Below are 23,813 nucleotides of genomic sequence, written 5' to 3' on the forward strand. Positions count from 1 at the left end.
CAAACAGGTGGAAAACTAAAACATAAAAACACATCAAGCAAAGTGTTTCTAAAAAAATTCAAACCAACAAAAGGATCAGATCAGAAAACAACTCTTTCATGAACAACAAAACTTTATCAAGTTTCTCAAAATGGATTCATGAAATAGAAACTGAAAACATTTTATAATCATTATACAAATCAAACTCACACACACACACACACACACACACACATACACACAAACACACACACACACCAGCTGGAGGAAACTCAGCTCAATCATGGGGCTGTGTTGTGTTCAAGAACCAAGACAATTTCATGTTGACACAACCTGCAGAGAGACTAACATGTTGTGTTTTTCCATCCTCAGGATTAAGAGCTGCTGCTCTTTTTTCATTTATCCATTAAAATTCTCCTGTTTCCCTCTTGACACCAAATGATAACTGATTTAGGAAACACAGCAGTTACCATATCTAACTAACTAACTAGGTACTGTTCATGTTTCATTAGTGCAGAGATCAGTGGCCTGGTTCCCAGACAAGAAGAAGTGATACAGCTGCTGAGCTCCTGTTGCTGAGCTCAGCTCAGATTCACTGTGATTTGTTCTTCACTTCATGGAAGAAACCACATAGTTCTCTGTTCTTCCTGAGCATCTCTCTGTCAGTCAGTACACTTCAACAGTCCACTGAATCATGGCTCCACTTCACTTACTCTGCTCTCACTATAAAAACAACCACAGTTTGTTACTCAGCTGCTCATGAGAGACGTCATTATTGTTACAGGGAAAATGTTTCCTGTTTAATTCAAATCAATGAAAACATTAAAATGACACTTTCAGAATAAATGAAAATCCAACTTACGTGATACAGTCAGTCTGATGACATCACTCCACTGTGTGAAGGAATAACCACTTCTACCCCTACACCTGTAGTCTCCTGTGTCAGACTCAGCAGCTCTGCTGATCCTGTATTCACTGTGTGATGGAGGTGTGTGTGAGCTGGGTGTTCTCCATTCATACGTCCACTCAGTGCCTCCACCTCCCTGGATCTCACATCTGACAGTGATCTTCTCTCCTCTGTATATCAGAGGCCAGTTTGGTTGTAGAGTCACAGTGACCTTATTGGAAACTGTTGACAAAAACACACAGTAAGAAAACAACTAAACGCATTAAATCCAGTGAAAAACAAAGGTGTTTATCACTTTTTCTACTGATAATTATTGAATGGTTTCATTCAAATGAAAACATTGTGAATCATATGTTAAGGCCGTCGCTGTCACCAGATCCCAACCAGGCTGAACAACTATTTTGAAAAGAGCATTTCTGTTGTGAACTTTTCACTTTCTAACTTGACTCACTCCTGCAGGTGATACCAAGAAGACACTGTGGCAGTCAGCACACATGCTAATAACCTAAGTTCAGTGAGATGATCTGTGCTGCTCACAGGACTGTTGGGACTGACTGTACCTGTGGTGGAGACTCATCAGTGCCCTCTGGTGGCTCACTGCCCTGCCCCATTAAAATCACCAGATGAACGCATGAAAACTAAACCCAGCTGTATGAAGCATGGACATCATTAGGGCTGACCCCCCCCCCCCCAACAATAATTATAGCAATAATAATAATTTGGATTAAAAATAAAAAGTAAACAGTGCAGGCATACACTTAACGTAAAGAAGCAAGACTATGAGTTGAAATAAATAATAACACAAGTTGTCATTATTTGATTAAAAAGGTCCTTGTGGTTGTTTCCCCTGCTGTACTAGGCAGACAGGCGGGCAGAGGGACCCAGGGGGAAGCTGCATGTCATCGCTTCTCTGTTAAGCAACGTTAACTTTCCATCAACAGTTGGCAGAGTTGTGAAGCAGAAGAAAGATTCATTCATACTTCATTTGTACTGTGTCAAATTTCACTTGGACCTTGAACTAAACTACCAGAGACTAAACTAATTAAGCAACGCACCACATCATTATGTTACCTTCTATTCAATGTATTGGTCGACTGTCTTCAGTCACATTTGGAAGATAAATGCTCCGCAACTAATCATAAATTCATTCATGAAGCCTATTGAGGTGTGAGGAAAAGTATTTGCTGCACACATTCCCACCTACAACCATGGGGGCTAAGCCCCCCCTGTCTTTCAGTCCTAGTGACGTCCCTGGTATGAAGGGAACAGACTCTGGCCTGAGGGTCAGCACAACATTTGGTCTCCATACATGAAGAGCACAACATGCATACAGCACTACACAGAAAACATAAACACCAACATCAACTGCTCTGAAGAATATGCAATTTCACACTGTTAGACACTGATCTAGTCTAGTTTAATGATATCATTATATTATTAAAATAAAATGCTTCATACATGATAATATATCAGCACTAAGAGGATGTGATTAAAAATGATATCGTTGATAATAAGTAGGAGACAGATATTAAAGACAATATTTTATAAGTGAGAAACAACAGGAAAGAAAAACAACTGGTTACCTTCAGTCTTTCCATAGAAGAGTGTGTTCAGCACTAAAATAAAGATTGAAACCTCATCAGACATGATCCATCTGACAAACAGTCAAAATCATGATAAACATTTAACAACCAGCTGGAGTTTCAACAGAGGCAGCTGCTGATTATCAACACATTTCTCACATGATATTCTGTAAATCGCTCATGAGGCAGGAAACACACAAAACTCTTTCAACTCAAATATATAAAATGATATATAACTGGTGGATTTGTGTATTTAGTCCACCACTCTGATCCAAGATCTGCCTCCAAAACTACCACGATGATAAAATCATGATTCTGCCTCTGAAAGTCACAGAATTGGAAAATGACTGATGTACTCACAGAATAATGACAGTACACAGAGCAAAGTGTTCCCCATCTTCACATCCAGCTCTGACCCTGTCGCTCTGCTGCTGGGAAATGATTCCACTTCGTATTAATAACAACAGCACAAAGACAAAGAGAGATCGATGCAAAAGACGAAGAAGAAGTTACATTCCATACAAATATAAGATGAGTTTTTTCTCAACTCCTCCCTCTGAGTTCGGCCTCTTTGTTCTTCCTTCCGTTTCACACAAAACTCAGATATGTCTTTGACCACAGGGCACTTTGACAGGTTTACACTTCCTGCCAATACTTAAATATAGTGTATCCGTCTGTCTTTGTGCAAAGGTTTGTCTGGCCCATGAGGTGTATGTTGTGTGTATCTAGAGTATGTATATGTGTGACTGTAGTGTGTAGGAATGTGCAGTACGTCCTGTATGTGTGTGCTTCATACTCTCCACAGTGTAACTGATATAAAACGTGGTCAAAATGTTTCTTATTTGCTGGAACTGTGTGATCTACCTGCTCATTTTATGATGAAGTCTTGAATTACAACTGTGCAACAGTTGCAGAGATAATATTCACCCATCAGCCACAACATGAAAAAGACAGTTTGTTGTTGCACATCTTCAGAAACTGACAGCACAATGAGGAAAAACTGTCAAATAAACCAAACACTAAAATAAACCACTGCATCTGTTTTGCTCCTGTTGGTATAAAATGACTTGACAACTAGAGCCTAACAAGAATGAAGTCTTATCAGCTGGGGTGACAGACAAGTTCTTCCTCACACATGAAGATGTGTTGGCATAATAGGAAGAATTAGAGTCAGCAGCACATTCACACCACACATATTGTGTTTGTAAGTAGAAGAGAAGAAGTGTCATATACTAAACAGGACGTGCACAGTGGTAGTCATTAAGTCAAGTGTAATGCACATCAACAGATAACAGCAATTTCTTTAATCCAGTGACTGGTGGTGAGGTTAAGATGTGCACGTTCAGTATTTATCTCTCAGTCTGAAACATCATCAGAAGACAACAGGTTCAGTTAGAGCCAGAAAGTTGAGTTTGTGGAAATTTGACATGAAGTTCCCACACTGTTCTTCACCTTGAACACTCCCTCTTGCCTCTGTGTGGTATATGTATAACCCACTAGGTGTGAAACACGTCATCTGGCTGACAGCACACATTAAACCAAAGACTATTTCCTCATTTTCAGTGCTGCAGCTCCAAATAAAACTGTTGGTCTTGTTTCCTGTGAAGAGATGGTACAGATGAGCCTGTAGCTGAATGAACAGTCTGGGTGACTCTAGAATGATTTTGTTTTAATGTCATGTTTCATGGGCTGCTGACACAGGAGAGTGTGTCAGCCTGTCAACAGACACATGCATTATTATTGTTTTTGACAGTGATGTTGGAGAAGGGGCGGCACGGTGGTGCAGTGGTTAGTGCTGTTGCCTCACAGCAAGAAGGTTCTGGGTTTGAACTCCAGGCCTGGGGCCTTTCTGTGTCTGTGTGGGTTCCCTCCGATACTCCCACAGTCCAAAGACGTGCACATTAGGTTGATTGGTGACTCTAAATTGCTCGTAGCTGTGAATGGTTGTTTGTGTCTATATGTCAGTCCTGTGATAGACTGGCGTCCTGTCCAGGGTGCACCCCTGCTGTCAGAGAAGGACTGTCTTGCATTCATCAGTTAAAAATTGAAAATTCAAAAGTCTCTCTTTATGTCATAATACATCTGGATATTTGTTTTCCATCACCTGCGCTCAGCTTTTTGAAACTATTTTTAAATTTCTTTGCAGACTAACATTTCTCCATGTTCTTTTTTCTTACCTTTGCCTTCGTCGAGGAAACAGCATCAATAACATTCATCATTTCAGAGCTCACATTTTCTACAAGATCACTGATGACTGAGACTCAAACAATGAAAACCTTCCTCACTGAATCATTGTCACCTTCCAGTGTTTAATGGGGCCTGTGGGCTGAAAACTGGTGAAATGGATGAAAGATATTTGCAGTTTCACATGTAGCCTGCTGCTACAGTAGCCTCAGAAATAAGGTGCATGAAGGGAAATAATCAAACACTGAAAATAACCACCCATGTGTCTGAACTCCACTGTGTTATAAATATTTATTAGCAACTAGAGTCTAAGAAGAAGTGAGCCCAACCACTGCTCATCAGCACAAGAATAACATCCAGCTTCCCTTTAACACCTCCACCTCCTTTACATGCCACCTCAACTGAGTCATCAGGTCACACTGACCTTTTCACTGTAGTTACAGAATTAAACTTCAAGTCATTTGCAGTCGGTGATTTTCAACCTAAACAACATTATTCCTTTGTAGGCAGAGCTGTGTGCTGTCAACTGATGACATAAAACAAGTCGTTTGGCTTGAGGTGGAGTCCGGAGTAAGGTCCACTACATTATTTCATACACATGGAGACATTTCTGGCTGCTGACATTAAAATCACAGCTTTTCTTCTTTTGTGCTGTTTCCTGTTCTTCTTGAAGAAAAAGTAACATGGCTGTATTCAGGTGCAGGTCTGATCTTACAAACGTCTTCAAATGTCTCTGAGCTGCACTCACAGTTCAAACTGCAGCATGAAGACAGAAGAAAAGCTGCAGAGACCAGCAGTGACTCAATAAGGAGCTGAGGTCACTGCTGCTGATTGTGACTGTAGACTGTGTATTGTGACACATGGTGGCAGTGCTGTGTGTAACAAAACAACATACTGGAAGTAGACAGGACAACGAGGAAGCAGCAAGAGCAGCACAAGAGACACAGACTGATGGATGACAGAATATCACTCACTCAAATACAGTGCGCTGCAACCACAATAAAGATGAAGAAGAAGAGCTCACTGTTGGTCTACATCTTACTGTGAATAAATAATAAAGAAATAACTAATAAAAATAAATCCTGCTATTTGTGGCGGCGCGAGCGCTAGGGGGAGGAGAATACACACAGACACACACCCCTAGGTTTTACACATTACAAATACGGTGATCCGACAACGCCACCCTGGGAATTTCACCCAAGGAATTGTGAACCCTCAATTGATACCAGATATTTTAAAAAGGCATACAGGTTCGTTCTACTCAGGAGGCCGGAGACATGGTTCCATCCATCAATAATATTTATTAACAATTTAGTAACATAAGGATGATCATTAGAAACACAATTCACTCAGTAGCAGGGTAACTGAAAGTAACTGGAGCTTAGGGGGCTTACTAGTGGCAGGGTAGGTCCACGGAAGAAGGATCCCAGGAGAAGTCACCCGAAAGCACATGTACATACACACCCACACAAGTGGAGTCAATACTGGGAGACTCAGGACACTGCACACAAAAAGAGGGCTCCACCACCAAAGGAGGACACCAGCCCCACCACCACCACCGCAGGTCCCCAGCTCCTAAAACAAACAAAACATGATTAGGGAATTACAACTTCCAACATAAGATATAAACCATGCAGTGGCCAAATGCTGAAACCTTGACACTGGTTATCAGCAGCTCTCCACATGGCCTCCTGCCAGTGGCGTAACCAGAGAAAAAGGAAAGTAACTAATAAAAAAAAAATAGATTAAAGAAAAGAAACTAATTAGTGCTAAATGATCAATTCAATTAATAAATCAGCACATATATAACGATACATAAATTAACATGAAATGAAGAGTAATGTCATCTTACAAATCCTATGTATAACAAAATAAACTACAAGACTATTTGTGGATGAACAGCTGTGTGACTGCACTCACACAACGTAAACCATACCTGAATAAGGCTGCTTAGATGGCAGCTGTATCACTGAAACAAACAATAAATCATGAATAATACAAACAATAAGAAGAGTAAACAACCATACGGAGAAGTAGATACAAAATTACAAATAAATCAGAACATCGCAAAATAGAATCCTGCACGATCACATTTCTTCCCATTCACACTTAAAAAACGGGCCCAAGTTAAAATAAACACAGACACATTAAACGATTACAGGCCCAACAACAGCCAGAGGCAAAGCAGCAGCGTCCCTGTGTGTGCGCCAACAGGCTGCGCACGCCAACAGCAGCCAGCTCCTACAGTGCATGCAGATCAAATTAAACCACAATAATAAATAAAATAGAAAACTGATGTCAGAGTAGGCTACATACCAATCAGGCAGCGTGAGCTCTCACCCGCAGGAAGACAAGGGAATCTGCAGGCGCTAGTCTGATCCAGCAGTCACTGCCTAAAGCACAACTGTTGGTAAAAATACCACCGGCAGGAAGTTCGCGGCACAATGAAACTGGGGAGGAACCTACCAGCGGCGATCAGCAGAAAGGTCACTGCTCAGAACACGGGAAGCAGCAGCCAGGAGATGTATAAAGTCATAAGCAGCCAATATAAGCAGCCTCGCAACAAGGACATGCCAAAGTGCAAACAATAACAGAGACTCTCTCCTACCTGCGGCAAAGTGGAAGCAAGGCGCACTGGAAATGAGGCGTGCACTCTCAGCAGGAACGGAGGAGCACACGAGAGTGACCCGCTTTTATAGTGTGTCCCCCTATGGTGATTGGCCAATGATTACCCAGTGGTCTAACAGAAAGATCCTCTACAACAAATCTTTATTCTGCTACATATTGTTAGCTTGTTAGCAGGAGGTATCATGACCTGCACCATTATTTAGTCATTTCTGAGCTCCAGCTCTGGCCTTTCTCACCTAAATTCAGAGGTGGACTATGAACCTTCCTGTCGTGTTCGGGTCAAATCCGACCAATTTACAACTTAAAACACTCATAAATATTGTGTTTTACATGTGATTGCATCAAGGCCTTATGATATCCTCCACACTATGCACTTGAACATATAAAAGTGATGATCACCTCTTTCATTGAATTTTGAGTGTTTTAATCAACCTTGTTACACCTGTGGTGTTCCCGGTCAAAAGTGACCGCCATAGGAAATGAATGGTTATCCAGACTATATTCATCCATCAGACAGAAAACATCCCCATACACACCACCCCAACTCACTCACTCACTCACACACACATTTCAGACTGAACAATGTCTTTTGCGGGTACACATCTCTTTCCCGCACTTATGTGCCGATCCTCCCACGTGAACCACACCTTCCAGACTAATCCATGTATCATCTTCACACAGACCCCATATATATAGCTTGATGTTTGCCTTGCACTCCTTTTACTCTGAGCACAATGAGTAGGCGACTGACCAAGCGGTTCTCTGTCAAAGAGGTTCTGGTCCAGGTTTTTGGACATGATGGAGAGGGCACTGAAATTGAACCAGAGATAGAGGAGGATGTCTCGGAAGTGGAAGACAACACAGATTTTGATCCAGACTTTGAGGAGACTGACCAGTCAACAGATGGAGAGGGAGAGGCACCTGAAGAACAGGCACCTGAGGAGACATTCCAGTCCAAGAGTGGACACTTGCTCTGGTCTTCATCCCCCCAGGACAGAGGAAGAAGAGCGAGAGTGGAAAACATCATAAAGTTGACGCCAGGGCCAACACGGTATGCGACATCTCGTGTGGATGACATCAAGTCCAGCTTCCATCTCTTTTTACCAGAGTCCATTGAGGGAATTATACTGGAGATGACAAACCTGGAGGGGAAGCGTGTGTTTGGGGACACCTGGAGAGAAATCGACCTGGTAGACCTCCAAGCCTACATAGGTCTGTTGATTTTCGCAGGAGCATATCGCTCAAACAATGAGGCTACAAAAAGTCTGTGGGATGCAGAGTCTGGCTGGCCTATATTCCGGACAACTATGTCCTTACAACAGTTTCATGTCCTTTCAAGAATTATTGGATTTGATAACAGAGATACACGACCCGTCCGCTGGCGAAATGACAAACTGGCTGCCATCAGGAACATTTGGGACACGTGGGTGGAGCGCCTATCACTTATGTACAATCCAGGCCCTGAGGTGACAGTTGATGAGCGCCTGGTTCCTTTCAGAGGTTGTTGTTCCTTCAAGGTGTACATTCCAAGCAAACCAGGGAAATATGGAATAAAGATCTGGGCAGCATGTGACGCCAGGAGCAGCTATGCCTGGAATATGCAGGTAAACATGGGGAAACCCAGTACTGGAAGGGCCGAAAAAAACCAGGGCATGCGTGTTGTGCTGGACATGACAGCCGGTCTCCAAGGGCATAATATCACATGTGACAACTTCTTCACATCATATGCTCTTGGTCAGGAGCTGCTGAAAAGAAAGCTCACCATGGTAGGGACAGTGAGGAAGAACAAGCCTGAACTTCCCCCTGCACTGGTATCGACCAGAGGAAGAGAGGCACTCTCATCAAAATTTGCTTTGACTGACACACACACTCTTGTGTCGTATGTTCCCAAGAAGAATAGAAATGTCATCCTGATGAGCACGCTACACAAAGACGCCGCTGTCAGCACCACAGAGGACAGGAAGTCCCTTATGACCCAGGACTACAACAAGAACAAAGGAGGCTGCCTTGATAAGGTAATGTAAAGTTTCATCCATCATGCATTTTATTTTATTCTTATTTATGTGAATCATAGCATTTTGTGTACGACAGATTCAATATTGTTCCCAATCTCTTATTTATCGTTCCTTTTATTGCAGCTTCCTGGTACATACACCTGCAAGCGAATGACAGCCCGCTGGCCTGTGGCACTGTTCCACAACAGCCTTGATGTGTCTGCTTTCAACGCATATGTGGTGTGGACAGCCATCCACCCAACCTGGAATCAGGGGAAGAGTTTCAAGAGGAGACTTTTCCTAGCGGAGCTGAGGAAAGCTTTGGTGACTCCTCTTATTCAACGGCGCCAGCACATTCCCTGCACACCAGCCTCTGCCAGTCGGGTTAGGAGTGTGCAAGCCCCAGCCCCAGCCGCTGCCCTGGCTGCTCTCCCCCAACAAGGACATGGGCAGAAAAGGAAGCGCTGTGAGCTCTGTGCCCCTAGAGACAACAAAACAAGCCTAAGATGCTGCAAATGTGATGCCTATGTTTGCAAGGCCCACTCTGACCTGAGTGTCACATGCCACTCATGTGCATGAATTCACATGCACACACACACACACGACTTCATGTTGATTTTGGTCTTTGGTTTTCCATTTATTTTTTACATTACATGTTCAGTGCCTATTTGTATTTTCACTGCAGTTATTTTATGTCTAATTCTATAAATTCATGTTAAACACTACTTTCAGACATTGTTCACAGCTAAAGAATGTTGAATAAAAATTTTGTGGTGAAAAATGGTTTTTGTGCTAATTTAAGAGCAGTTAAAACAGACCGGTCAATTTTGACCGGGAACACTAAAGTAAGGGGCGGGAGGTGAACACGACAGGTGCACTAGTCAACGTTTGTAAGAGAAAATCCAACCATGACTGTTCACTTGACTTTATTATATTTATTTACAAACCCACTGCTTTTAGTAGGAAACATGAGATAAAGAAGAAAGAAAAACAATACAGTACAATGTAAAATATATTACATTAAATATCATATAAATAGAATTTATCATTATATATATTATAACAACCTGTGACCCGGTTCAGATAAGCGGTTAAGAAAATGGACGGATGGATGGATGGATTATACAACAATCACACAAAGTGGCTCAGTTTGTAAATATAAACTTCTACGAAGTTGTCACAACTCTGATGCTTGTCTTGTTCATATTTTTGTAGGATGACAAGTGAATCTATTTCTAATGTTCATCTGCACTTTGTCCAAATGACAAATACAGTTTTACAAAAAAATTCCTTATCATTGCCTGACATGTACAGTAAAGTACATTTATGCTGGTTAACAGGTGACCAACACTGTAAAATCCTGTCATTCTCAGTGTGACCTTGCAGTGACTGGAGGTCTCTGCCTGCTGCTCTTTTTACTCCTACATGATGATGAGCAGGACTCAGGGACGAGCAGTCACTTTTCATCAGGTCGGGACACGTGAGACTCAGGGAAAAGTGAGTAACCTTCAGTATATCATTTTTGATACTGACAAGAATTACGTGTCATTTTATAAGTTATCTGTAAGATAGTGAGTATTTTTTTCTGTTATTACTTAACTCTGATTGAACTTAAAACTGATGTTTAAATCAGCACCACATGATGAACATACTCAACAACAGGGGGGAAATATAACCACAGAGAAACAATATATATTTGATATGCATTAATAAGCAAAATGCCAAAAGTCCATGAATTTATATCATGCTTTTTAAAAAACATAATCTGCTGCTCAGCTGCACAAAATGTCTGTTTTTTTATGTTGTCATCCACGTCTCTCTTGTTTTGTTGATGATGTTCATCTTTTTATGGACCTGGAACAAAATCACAATAAACAGCTGGAAAACTGAGACATCCTATCTGACATTATATGAAACATCATTTATATCATTGAAAACAAATGTGATACATTCAGAAAAAATCTTACAATTTCTATTTGGAATCAGGAAACTAATTTCAAATATTACAATAAAAAAAATGAAAAGTGGACGTTAAAGAAAGGATTTAGATGTGAGAGACTTGTTAATAAATAAACTGAGAAAGCTACATCAAAGCTTCCCTTTAAGAATGTCCTCCATTACACATACTGTCTGACAGTGATGTTTATAACAACTTTTTTGTAAAAAGTATATTTGAATTAAATGATGATAAAACAAGATAAATAACTGATGTTAATGTTTGTACCTGTGGCTGAATCTGGATTCACATTAATATAGTCAGAGCTCTCCTCTGCACCATCACACTGACCTGTTAAAATGATCACATGACAGGATTTCATTGTTGTATAAACTTCAACAGGAGATGTGACATTAGTGACATTTCTGTCTGGTTGACCTGAAGAAATAATGTTTTCACTGACTTTAATATTAATCACTCCTATATAATTATATACTGCAGCTTCCATCAGCTCAACATTAGTAAAAGTAAAAGTACTGAACCTTCTCCAGTGTTTTCAGATCCTCTGATTGATTCATAGACGCAGACGTCACCTACAGGTCAGTGAAAATCAAAACAAAGTCACATCAGTCACCTCATGTCTGTGACAGTCATTTGAACTGAAGAACTTCCTGAAGTCACATGTTAAATTACTGAGGTTTGGTTTAACTCCAGCAGCAGAAGGAATGAGGACAGTCTTGGAGAACTGGATACAAATGGATCTAAATATTTCCTGGTCTCCATCGAATAGAAACTGAGTTAGAAACAGTTGTGAAATGGTTTGAAGTGAGATGAAAAACTGACCGTGGAGAAGAGAGGAATATACTTGCTGTTGATTTTCATCATGTTTGACTGTTTGGTCTGTAGCAGAGCCCTGATTCCCTCTGTGAGTCTGAGTGAGCCTGAAACATGGAGTTTAAAAATGTATATTAATAGTAATTAGCAGGAAAATTTAGAAGTAAGTTGCAGAGGAGAGAAGAGAGTGTGTTGTACAAACCTGTGAACACATGGACCTGTAAAAAGCACAGTAGGATTTGTATTGAAAAGTGAACCACTGCTCCATGACATGACGTCAGAACTGATCACAGATTTTTAATAATCAATGTCTCACCTGTTGACTTTCTGCAGCCACACAGCAGCAGGACAATAATCAATACTATTCCACAAACCAGCCCAACGATCAGCAACACAGGAAATGAAGAACTTTCTGGTCCTGACACAGCTGCTGTAAATATGAAATTTTATTGAAATTAATTATAGTATGAAGCAATGTATTTATATTGGACTTGTCTTAACTGAATTTAAAAAATCCTTCAAATAAATGAGATGTAAGTAAAGACAAAACTCTAAAACACACCAAAATCTACAACATGTCCATATAAATATACTATATGTTGACAGTGTTTCTTTGTTCAAAAAACAAAAAAAGCCTAAAATATTTGAATCCCACTCACCTTTAACTGACATCCAACTCTGTGGTGACACTTCTCCTGAGGACTGACACTTGTAGAAACCTTCATCTGACTTTGACACTGCAGAGATATTCAGCTCCGTCCTGGTATCACTTTGGATCAGTTTGTCATTATGGTAGAAAAACACACTGGAAAGATTTTTTTCTGTCCTGAATCTGCAGCCAAGAGTAACAGACTCTCCCTCAGTCACAGGACGGACGGGGCTCACCAGGATAACACCATCATGATAATCATCTGTAAAACAGTCAGAATGTGAAGCTGCAGTCAGAGATCAGCTGCTGCAGACCTTTACAACCAGCTGACATGTAGTGATGAGAATAGATTACACATCTGTTTTTATTCTGATGCTGTTCTGATTTATTTTACAGGATCATCATAAGACCTGACATTTGATCTCGTTCTCTTACAACCTGCTGGATGTGTCTCACAGATCACTGTTGCCAAATAAACTACATTGTATATTGTAAGTATTTGTTCATAAAAATACAACAACAGTTTCAACATTTGATTTTCATTAGATGAAAACCTATTTACATTAAATCGACAGAACATAGAGGAAGTTATTTTGTCTGTTTGGTCACAGACAGTCACTGAACAGACCATGTAGCAGAGTCATGGATCAAACTCTCAGAAAGTCTCTGTATATGTCAACAACTCAGTTCTAAGATATGATGAATTAAATCACATGAGACGTTGAAAATACTTCAAATGCCAGAAAAAATGAAACACAAAGAAAATGTAATAAAACGTACCATGTAGAGTGATGTTGACTGTGTTGCTGAACTCTCCTGATCCAGACTCACACCAGTACACTGCATCACTACGCTGTGATGAGAACATGTTACATCTGGATCCAGTCATTCTCCTCCAGTCAGAACAGGACAGGGAGTCACCCTCAGGAAACCTCCTCACTCTCCACTCAGGAGAGTTTCCCTCACAGCTCAGTGAGATATCCTCAGAGATGAAGTGCTGCACTCTGTCAGGACTCACTGTGAGAGACGCTGATGGATGAACATCTGGAAAACAACACATAGAAAAGAGTCAAACCAGACAGAGATATTAAAATGAAAGAGATCTCAGTGTAAATGTTCCTGTGTTGATCTTTGTTTGTTGAGGATTAAGGACAAAAGGAAACAACGAGAGAAAGATATTAAACCAACTTCAGTATTTAAAATCATCTAATATCAAAATTTTCTTTGTTCAGTAGGTTGAAAAACTTAAAGTTGGTCTTGATGGAAAAAAACTAAATCAGTACATTTCTTCCACTGGGGACCATGAACGTAAAAATCAGTTTGTTTACCTACATTTGTTTTTAAGAAAAGTTGCTCACAGACAAAAACATGGATGAATTCAGGTAATGACTGAACATTTGCGTCTTGGCTTAAAAAAACAAAGAAACAACAAACTCACCTCCAGACCAGACAAACTTTGGTTCACTGATCTCAGTGTAAAACACTGGGTCTCCTCTTCCAGCCTCACACACATATCCTGCTGTGTGTGTCTGACCATGGACGATGTAGGAATCCTGTTCAGTCCCACTGCTGCTACCAGGGAGCAGCTCATAGCTGTAGGAGGTGTGTGATACATCAGGAACAGCCTTATACCAGGAGAACCTCCATCCTGCAGATGGATGTTCAACCTCACACTTCAGAGTCACTGAGGCTCCAGGACTCAGCCATGATGGAGACACAGTGAGGACAGGCCGGGGTTTATCTGTTGGAAAGTCATTTTCTCAGGATCAAAACATGTTATGACGTCTGGTCTCTGGACATGGAATCATTTTTCTCTCAGAACATTATCAACAAATACATAATATAAACAAACATTAAGATACAATCTGATTATATACTAACAAAAACATTTTAACTTGTTAACATCTTCAGTTTAAATGATAATGATCTGACTTACTGTCATACACTGTCAGGTTGACTGCAGCACTCCACTCTGTTGTATTACGTCGAGCACTTTTCATCCTGCCCCTACACCTGTACTCTCCACTGTGGGACGATGAAGCAGAACTAATCCTGTATTCATGTTGATTTGAAGGTTTCAGTGAGCTGGTAGTTTCCCATTCATACGTCCACTCAGTGTCTCCTCCCTGGATCTCACAGCTGACACTGATCCTCTCTCCTCTGTAGATCTCAGTCCAGTCGGGCTGCAGAGTCACAACAGCCCTGTTTGGGACTGTTCATGGTCAAGAATTTATAATAAGAACATGAAAACACCAAAAAGTTCAGTTATTAAAATACACTGTTTTTCCATCCATCTTAATGATGCATCATGAATATACAATAGATTTATTCTACATTGTGTGTTTATTTCCAAACTCACCAATGGTGTCAATCCTAACTTCCTGACTCTTCTCTGTGTAGTAAACTGGGTCTCCTCTTCCTCCTCTGCAGCTGTAGACTCCTCCCTGTGAGACACTGATTTGTCCAGTTGTGTGGAAATCAGCATCATGTGTGTTCAGAGGTTCAGAGAGTTTATTGTCTCTGTACCAGTCGTATTTCCAACCAGATGATGGGTCCACAGAGCAGGTCAGTGTCACTCTGCCCCCTGCTGGTATTGTTCGTTTGTCAGCACTCAACTGAGCCTTTGGTTTAGCTGCCTTTGAGTTTAAAGATAGAAATAAGTAACAAATAATAAAGAATAAAGTGAGTACTAAATGAATTGGAACTGCAAATAAACTGCAAACAATTATATCATGGCAAATTTCTCATATTATCTAGAAGACAATTCAAAAAGACTTTATAAACACAGTGTTAAATTTGTGTGTACATTTTTGTGTATTTAGTTTCTTATATTTAATATTTAATTCATTATCCTCACATCCTTAAATAATACAGTTTACAGTTGTATGCATTGACAAACAAGATAAAAGAAGCAAATTATTGTTTCCCTTAATTAAATGATTTGACATAATCATCCTTGAATTTCTACATGGTCAAGGTAGGATAAAACTTAAATGATCCTCAGCGGTGCAACTAGGTGTATATATTATATATAAATAAGATTGTGTATAATTTTTAATGAATTATTATTTTTTTGTATAATATTGCAGTGCAGACAACTTTAAAATGTAAAAAGACATGACATTACACATGAGCTACAGTATTTGCTAATAATGACTCATCTTGTTGCGTGGTAAGATGTTTTTACACTGGGGAAGTTGTGTTATTAGACAAAATCAGTGAACTGTGGACTTCTTAATGGGGGTGGTTTAGCAGTCATTCTCTGTGGTGTCATTTCATCTATAGGAGGAAATCTCTATATTACACACCACAAGTTCTCTACAATAAAAATCACTGTCTCTGTTTTTCCCTGCAGATCTTCAGAGTGATATTTTTCCAGAAGCTGCAGTGACTACCACCGTCTGTCCCTCATGTAGATGAAAGCATAACAAATATATGACTTACGTGATACTGTTACTTTGAGGCCTTTACTCCGCTCTGTCGAAGAATACGGGTCCCTTCTGTGTCTACCCCTACACATGTAGCCCTCACCGTGGGACTCAGAAGCTCTGGTACTCCAGTAATCATCATTTGTCCGATGTGTGATTGACCAGGATGTTCTCCATTCATACTCCCACTCAGCGTCTCCGCCTCCCTGGATCTCACACCTGACAGTGATCGTCTCACCACTGAAAATGTGAGGCCAGCTGGTCTGCAGAGTCACACTGACCTTATTGGAAACTGTTCACAGCAGAAATATAAAGTCAACAAAGAAAACAACAGAGCTTTAAAGCAGTAATGAGGAATTCATGTCGTTTTACTTTACTACAACTGAAACCATTAAACTCACAAGTTATCTGAATTGTGACCTCATCACTTGCATGAGTGTAGAAGACTGGATTTCCTCTCCCTCCTCTGCACCAGTAAGTGCCTCCTTGTGAGATACTCATCACTCTGTTTTCATCACCATCTCTCACAGGCAGAGTTTCATCAGAGCCTGGAGTTCGTCTGGACCAGTGATATGTCCAACCAGCAGAGCCGGCCACAGAGCAGGTCAGTGTAACACGGCCTCCTACTGGTATGTTTGTTGGGCCTGATAGCAGTGTGGCCTTAGGTGCTTCTCCTGTTGTAAGAAACATGTGAATGATGTGAATGATTCAAATGGGAATGGCTTCAAAATGACATAAGATGAAATGTTCTCAGCACAATGTTACAGCAACCTTCAAGTCAGCTTCATTTTATTTATAGAGCCAAAATTACAAATAAAATGACACCCACTGTTGTTAGACCACTTCCACATCTGTCCTGATTTTGGTTTCCAAAGGAAAACACCTCCATAATTATGTAGTGACAGACACAAATAAACACGTAAGACTCCTGATGTGGAGAGCTCTGTTGTGTTACTTCTACTTACTTTCGCCTTGTTTTATTCTATCTGTAATAATTTCAGGGTTTTCTAAAATGTTTAAAGTACATGATTACAAATACATTTAGATTTATACTGTTTATATCAACACAATTGGGGCAATCATATGAACAGGGCTCATAAATAAGTGCTAATATTCATGGTAAACTTTCTCATGGTGATAAAACATCGACTTACCAGATACAGTCAAAGAGACGATGTTACTGGTTTTCACATCATATGAGAGCTTGTGGCGAAGAAGGCACTGGTATTCACCACTGTAGCCTGTCCAGAGACGTGGTAATGTGTAGAGTTTATAGACATTATATGGAACAAATGGCCATTTATCCTTGGTGAGTGCGTATTCCCAGTGAGTTTCTTCTCCTTCCTTCGTGTCACATATGAAGGTCACAGATTCTCCAGGAAAAAAAGTGGACTGGTCGGGCTGAAGGGTCAGCACAGCATCTATAACACAACACAAACATTCATACAACACTACACAGTAAGTAGCAGAAAATAGCAGCTATTCTACTCACAGTCTACTGTGATCTGTGTGGATACATAGATTGAAAAGATGAATTCATGACAAAAGAGAAGAAAAAGAAATAGAACACGTTTAAAGTAAAGCAGTGGGTGAATATTCATCTTAAGTGAAAACACTAATAAAGAAAAGTAATGAACACTGTGAAATTACCTTCAGCGTGTCCATAGTAGGGGAGTGTCCACAGCACTAAAGGACATTATCAGACAAACAGAAGTGATTAATGTACAATAACCATAACAAACAACTGGGGTTTCATCAATGGCAGCTATAGTTGGGTAATATTAATGTTGTAGCAAATCACTGCTAAAAAAAAAAGAAACAACAAAGATCCTTCTTACAAAACAATCATGATGATACCAAGTCTGCTCTGTTCAAACTTCCAGGGAAACCTGTGGTCGTCCCTTCTTCTCACTTCACCACAACCTTTTCCTTGATCCGTGTCAATACTCACAGAAGAGCCCGAGCACACAGGGTGAGGTCTGTCCCATCCTCACATCCAGCGCTGTCACTCTGAGATTCTCCTCTGCTGCGTCAAGAGAGAGCTTGAAACGGCAGCAGGACTGAGGAGATACAGAAGTTACATTTCATCTAAATGTTGCTCCGGACGTTTTCTCCAACTTCTTCTTCTTCTTCTGAGTTAAACTTGTCTGTGCTTCCTTCCCTTTAACACAAAGCTGACACAACCAGACCAGATCTGAGCAAAGTTATACTTTCACGTGTTCACACTTCTCCTGTTACTGTCACGTAGCATTTGACCACCAGCAGCAGCTCGCAGCTTTCAACCCTCTCAAAACTGTGTATGGTCTGTCCACTAGTTTTATGAAGAAGCCCTGTTTATGTTTGATGTCTTGTTTTTAACTCTCAAATGTGCAAGAAGAAATGATAAGATGAAGATGTGATCGCTGGAATCATAGAACAGCAGTTATGGAAATGGAAACATTTTGTGTGTATCTTGTACAGTAATACGCTTTTGATGAATCAAATTTTAACTGGATGGAGACAGGCATTTCCATTTCCTTCCTGTCGTACTGTACACTGCTGTGGCCTCGCAAAGTATTTGTAATGCTACTGTAAAATTATAAAATGTATAAAATGAACATGTTCTTCTTGAATTTATAAATGTCCTCCCTATCTGCAGCACACAGGTTTAAAGGAAGAGATTATCAATGCAGTACAGCAAGTGTTGGTAATCCACAGTCCTCAGCCAACAGTGAAACCTTTACCTGAAAATAACTTCATTCTTCAGCTGAAATCATAAAGTTACATTTTCAGTTACTCCACCACAGACTCTCTCCACTTTACGGTGAAGCTCTGGTCACAACTGTGGTCACAACTTCACCTTCAGGAAGTGAATGTGTGAGAGAAACAGAAATAGTCTCATGCACAGCAGCGAGTGTGAGAAGAGCTGAAGTTAAATAACATCATAAGAATTGTTCATGAACTGTCCAGATGATGTGTTCAAACTGCACTGTCCAGTGCTGTGGTCGATATATATTTCATTTGAAATACACCTAAAAACCACCACAGGAACCTGTTTTAGCTTTTCAGAAAGACTGGTGAAATAAACCCCGCAGGAGAAGTAAAATGTATTATTACTTGATACTTAAAGAGGGTGGGACCACCTTGCTGCTTTTCCTTTCTTCATTTCATGTCACATATTGCAAATTGTAACAACATTTTTGAAAAAATACTGAGAAAACTATTCAGTCATCTTGGTGTTATTTTATTGATAACAGCTGGATCACACTCAGATGATGTCAAACATACAAAACACTGCATCTGTGATGTCTGGACAGCAATGATACACACAGCAGCTGCTTAAATACTGCAAAAACTGAGTACACGTGAATGTGTTGTTGTTTAAAACGTTGTCAATGCTTCTTCTTTGGCAGCAAGATGTGTCCGTGTCTTTATTGGTCTGAAAAAAAAGCTGAAAAACCCAGATATAAATGAGCGATAAAGCATCATAGCCTATGGATAAAAGATCAAAATACATCTTGACTGTTTTCACAGCTACATTTTACAAGCATGGCACCATCATATGAAATTTGAGATTCCTTTGTTTTTGCTTCATGGTGGTACAACAAATGGGGAAAAACTCTAAAAGAAACCATCTCATGTTGTTTTCCCGTTGTGTTATCAAGATCATTTGGCAACTACACTAATGACAACACAAGCCAAAGATTTCATCTACTTATGTTTGTTTGCTGCTGAAATCTAACATCTACCATCTAGCACCATAAAAATAACTGTAAAGCTGCACAATAACCTGGGTACTGGAGCTGGAACATAATGCATCAAACTGTTAATTGTTGCTCTCTTTGTAACAGCCTGTATTCAAAGTATCCTACTAAAGTTTTACAAATAAATGACAAAATAACTGTAAAACAACATCATGCATAAATGCGAAATGTGGCTACACCTCAGTAGTCTTGTGCTTTGGGCTAAAACAGAACATTAAATTCATTCTTTTACATCATCGATTAACAAAGTAACGGTACAAAATCGAGAGCATGTCTGATCTTTGGAAAGCAGAGGTGCCCACAATGGTTTCAGAAAATGCTGTCAACCATGAATCAGTTTTGTTGATACAGCTCTCTTCACAGACCTGGAAGAAAACAGCAAGAAAAAAAAAGACAAGATGTAAAGCTGAGTTATAACTTATCAATCAACACAATATTCAAATGACTTGGCAGCATTTTTACCAAAAGCTGTTCCTGGGTTTTTCACTTCAGAATAAACTGAGTCATCAGTTGCTGCAGGAGCTGATTTTCCTATAAATGGAGAGATGATTAAATCAAGACAGTTGCCAAAGATACAGGCACTGAACTGAGGTGGATTGTCAGGGTTAATGTGTCCACTGAGTAAAATGACAGTATTCTGCCCCTAGTGCTCAAACTAGCTACATTACAGAGTATTAAAGCTTTTACAGACTTTACTGATATAATGTAAATGTAAGTAAACTGCTGTTCAGCATACATACAAAATGTCAAATAAGCTTACATGACTAAAAAATACAGTAATTACAAACAGCACCTACTTTACAAATACTGAACAAATAGCATTTCACTGTGTCCAAGACAATACTGCACTTAACTAACCTTTCTTCTTCTTGGCTTTTTCTTTGGTGTTGATGTTCACCTGGGCATACAAGGGACTATTGTCTGAAACAGAAGCCAGATCTCTATAATACACAGCTGATGGATGAATGGATGGATTTTTTGGGAAAAGATTGTGAAAGATACATTTTAATTATCTCTGATTGCACCACCTCATGTTTGGAAGACAAAAAGGAGAAGGTGGAGGAGGAATTTCCACAAACAAGCTACAGTATTTCATAATCTGCAGCACCATGACCAGAGAGTAAAAATATAAGAGAAAAACTTATCAGTTTTATGTCATATCTGTGAGATGGAAAGATACTGGAAACTACTGACACACAACATACAACAACAATCACCTACTGTATATGAAACAATACAAACTCTGAGCATGACTGTACCTGCAGGTCTTGTCTTTATATCAGAGTAAACAGAGGTCTCTGCTGGTTCACGATGTTTGTCTGTTAAAATAAATTTATAAAAGAGGAAAAAAAAAGATGTTTTTAGGCACTGCAGGTCAAAAACTTTTTTTATCTTTTACATGACAAACATTTGGAGTACTAACGCTTCTTTCCAATGTTTTTCAGTTCAATAGAAGAATATGTCACATCCTGAGGTTCACCTGCAGGTGAAATAAACATATTTTTGAGTTACAGGGTTTCATATCAAGCACTTGTAACCAGTCCCTGAAATCATCCTGCTGTTGCATTTGTAAGTGCTCCATGTTAATCAAAAGGTGCAAACTGTACCGTTTTCTGCATCTTCAGCATCAAGACTAATATCACCTACAGCAACAAAGCAAGCAAAGGTCAGATTAATCATTTTACTTCTATTACACTGAAAAAATATGACAACTTTTACAAAAATCCACAGTTGGTATTTTTATTTGTTAATTTTTTATTTTTTTGGATGTGTGGATAAGTCACAATCACATCTACAAGATATTTTCATCACACAGACCCATAATGGTGTCATCATGTTTGTATTATTACAATAGAACAGAAGAACAATGATATTTGTGGATTCTGTCTCGTAGTTTAGCTTCAGTTCAGGTAGAATCAGTGTAAAATACTCTGAACTTTCATGCATGTGATCAAAACACATTTCATTTTAGATGATTTTGTCGCATCTGTGTATGTGAATCATTAAAGAGTAAGTAAAGTGTTTAATATCAGAGGAAACGTGCCTCACCCTTGGACTGTCTGCAGCGATACAACAGGAGCAGGAGAACAATGAGTACGATTCCACAAACCAGCCCAAGGATCAGCCGCACAGGAAATGAAGAGCTTTCATGTCTCGGCACAGCTACTGTAACATTATTTAAGTGTTAGTAAAACTATTCAGAAACTTGAAAAAATACAAAAACATCAAACATAGACAGAACATACACATAAATATACACTGTCAACACAGTTCACAAAAGCAAAAAAGCATAAAATATTTGAATCCCACTCACCTTTAACTGACATCCAACTCTGTGGTGACACTTTTCCTGAGGACTGACACTTGTAGAAACCTTCATCTGACTTTGACACTGCAGAGATTTTCAGCTCCGTCCTGGTATCACTTTGGATCAGTTTGTCATTATGGTAGAAAAACACACTGGAAAGATTTTTTTCTGTCCTGAATCTGCAGCCAAGAGTAACAGACTCTCCCTCAGTCACAGGATGGACGGGGCTCACCAGGATAACACCATCATGATAATCATCTGTAAAACAGTCAGAATGTGAAGCTTCAGTCAGAGATCAGCTGCTGCAGACCTTTACAACCAGCTGACATGTAGTGATGAGAATAGATTACACATCTGTTTTTATTCTGATGCAGTTCTGATTTATTTTACAGGATCATCATAAGACCTGACATTTGATCTCGTTCTCTTACAACCTGCTGGATGTGTCTCACAGATCACTGTTGCCAAATAAACAACAGATTTTTACATTGATCTATAAATTACACAGTACTACAATTTACAGACACAAATCTTGAGCGTTTATTGTGATTTGTTACAGAAACATTATTTTTGACAAAGTACTTTGGAAGGAAAAGATATTTACTGGGGCCAAAGTTTGGATGCAATTTGAGGATGAAGTAAGTGAAGTGAAACCTGCCACCAAGATTATTATGCTGCTAAATTGTGAAGAAGACTGAACACTGACATTTCATTTTCTTTTAATATGAAACTATTGATGTTAAATCTACAGAACATAGAGGAAGTTATTTTGTCTGTTTGGTCACAGACAGTTACTGAACAGACCATGTAGCAGAGTCATGGATCAAACTCTCAGAAAGTCTCTGTATATGTCAACAACTCACTTCTAAGATATGATGAATTAAATCACATGAGACGTTGAAAATACTTCAAATACCAGAAAAAATGAAACACAAAGAAAATGTAATAAAACGTACCATGTAGAGTGATGTTGACTGTGTTGCTGAACTCTCCTGATCCAGACTCACACCAGTACACTGCATCACTATGCTGTGATGAGAACGTGTCACATCTGGATCCAGTCATTCTCCTCCAGTCAGAACAGGACAGGGAGCCGCCCTCAGGAAACCTCCTCACTCTCCACTCAGGAGAGTTTCCCTCACAGCTCAGTGAGATATCCTCAGAGATGAAGTGCTGCACTCTGTCAGGACTCACTGTGAGAGACGCTGATGGATGAACATCTGGAAAACAACACATAGAAAAGAGTCAAACCAGACAGAGATATTAAAATGAAAGAGATCTCAGTGTAAATGTTCCAGTGTTGATCTTTGGTTTGTTGAGGATTAAGGACAAAAGGAAACAAGGAGGGAAAGTATTAAACCAACCAAAATCATCTAATATCAACATTTTCTTTTTTCAGTAGGTTGAAAAACATAAAGTTGATCTTGATGGAAAAAAACTAAATCAATACATTTCTTCCACTGGAGACCATCAACGTAAAAATCAGTTTGTTTACCAACATTTGTTTTTAAGAAAAGTTGCTCACAGACAAAAACATGGATGAATTCAGGTAATGACTGAACATTTGCGTCTTGGCTTAAAAAAACCAAAGAAACAACAAACTCACCTCCAGACCAGACAAACTTTGGTTCACTGATCTC

At 39.6% G+C, this 23,813-nt stretch overlaps 2 protein-coding genes across 2 annotated transcripts in view; one reads left to right on the forward strand and one right to left on the reverse strand.

The window, feature by feature from the left end:
- Window positions 1-8,015: 8,015 nt before the first annotated feature.
- On the forward strand, window positions 8,016-9,854 carry LOC139606625 (piggyBac transposable element-derived protein 4-like). Its single transcript, XM_071458885.1, has 2 exons — window positions 8,016-9,296; window positions 9,420-9,854. The coding sequence occupies exons 1-2, from the start codon at window positions 8,016-8,018 to the stop codon at window positions 9,852-9,854; spliced, it is 1,716 nt and encodes a 571-aa protein (XP_071314986.1).
- Window positions 9,855-11,121: 1,267 nt separating this feature from the next.
- LOC139606626 (basement membrane-specific heparan sulfate proteoglycan core protein-like) overlaps window positions 11,122-23,813 on the reverse strand; it is a 372,062-nt gene continuing 359,370 nt past the window's right edge. Inside the window, exons 18-24 of the mRNA XM_071458887.1 lie at window positions 16,524-16,796; window positions 16,139-16,414; window positions 14,133-14,342; window positions 13,475-13,723; window positions 12,705-12,956; window positions 11,500-11,562; window positions 11,122-11,129 (exon numbers count right to left, since the gene is read on the reverse strand). Coding sequence (XP_071314988.1) covers window positions 11,122-11,129; window positions 11,500-11,562; window positions 12,705-12,956; window positions 13,475-13,723; window positions 14,133-14,342; window positions 16,139-16,414; window positions 16,524-16,796 — 1,331 coding nt within the window. The remainder of the gene's footprint in view (window positions 11,130-11,499; window positions 11,563-12,704; window positions 12,957-13,474; window positions 13,724-14,132; window positions 14,343-16,138; window positions 16,415-16,523; window positions 16,797-23,813) is intronic.

This window comes from Trachinotus anak, unplaced genomic scaffold (genome assembly GCF_046630095.1).
Source record: "Trachinotus anak isolate AG129_WGS33_773 ecotype Australia unplaced genomic scaffold, CSIRO_AGI_Tana_v1 ptg000023l, whole genome shotgun sequence".
NCBI classification, from domain to species: domain Eukaryota; kingdom Metazoa; phylum Chordata; class Actinopteri; order Carangiformes; family Carangidae; genus Trachinotus; species Trachinotus anak.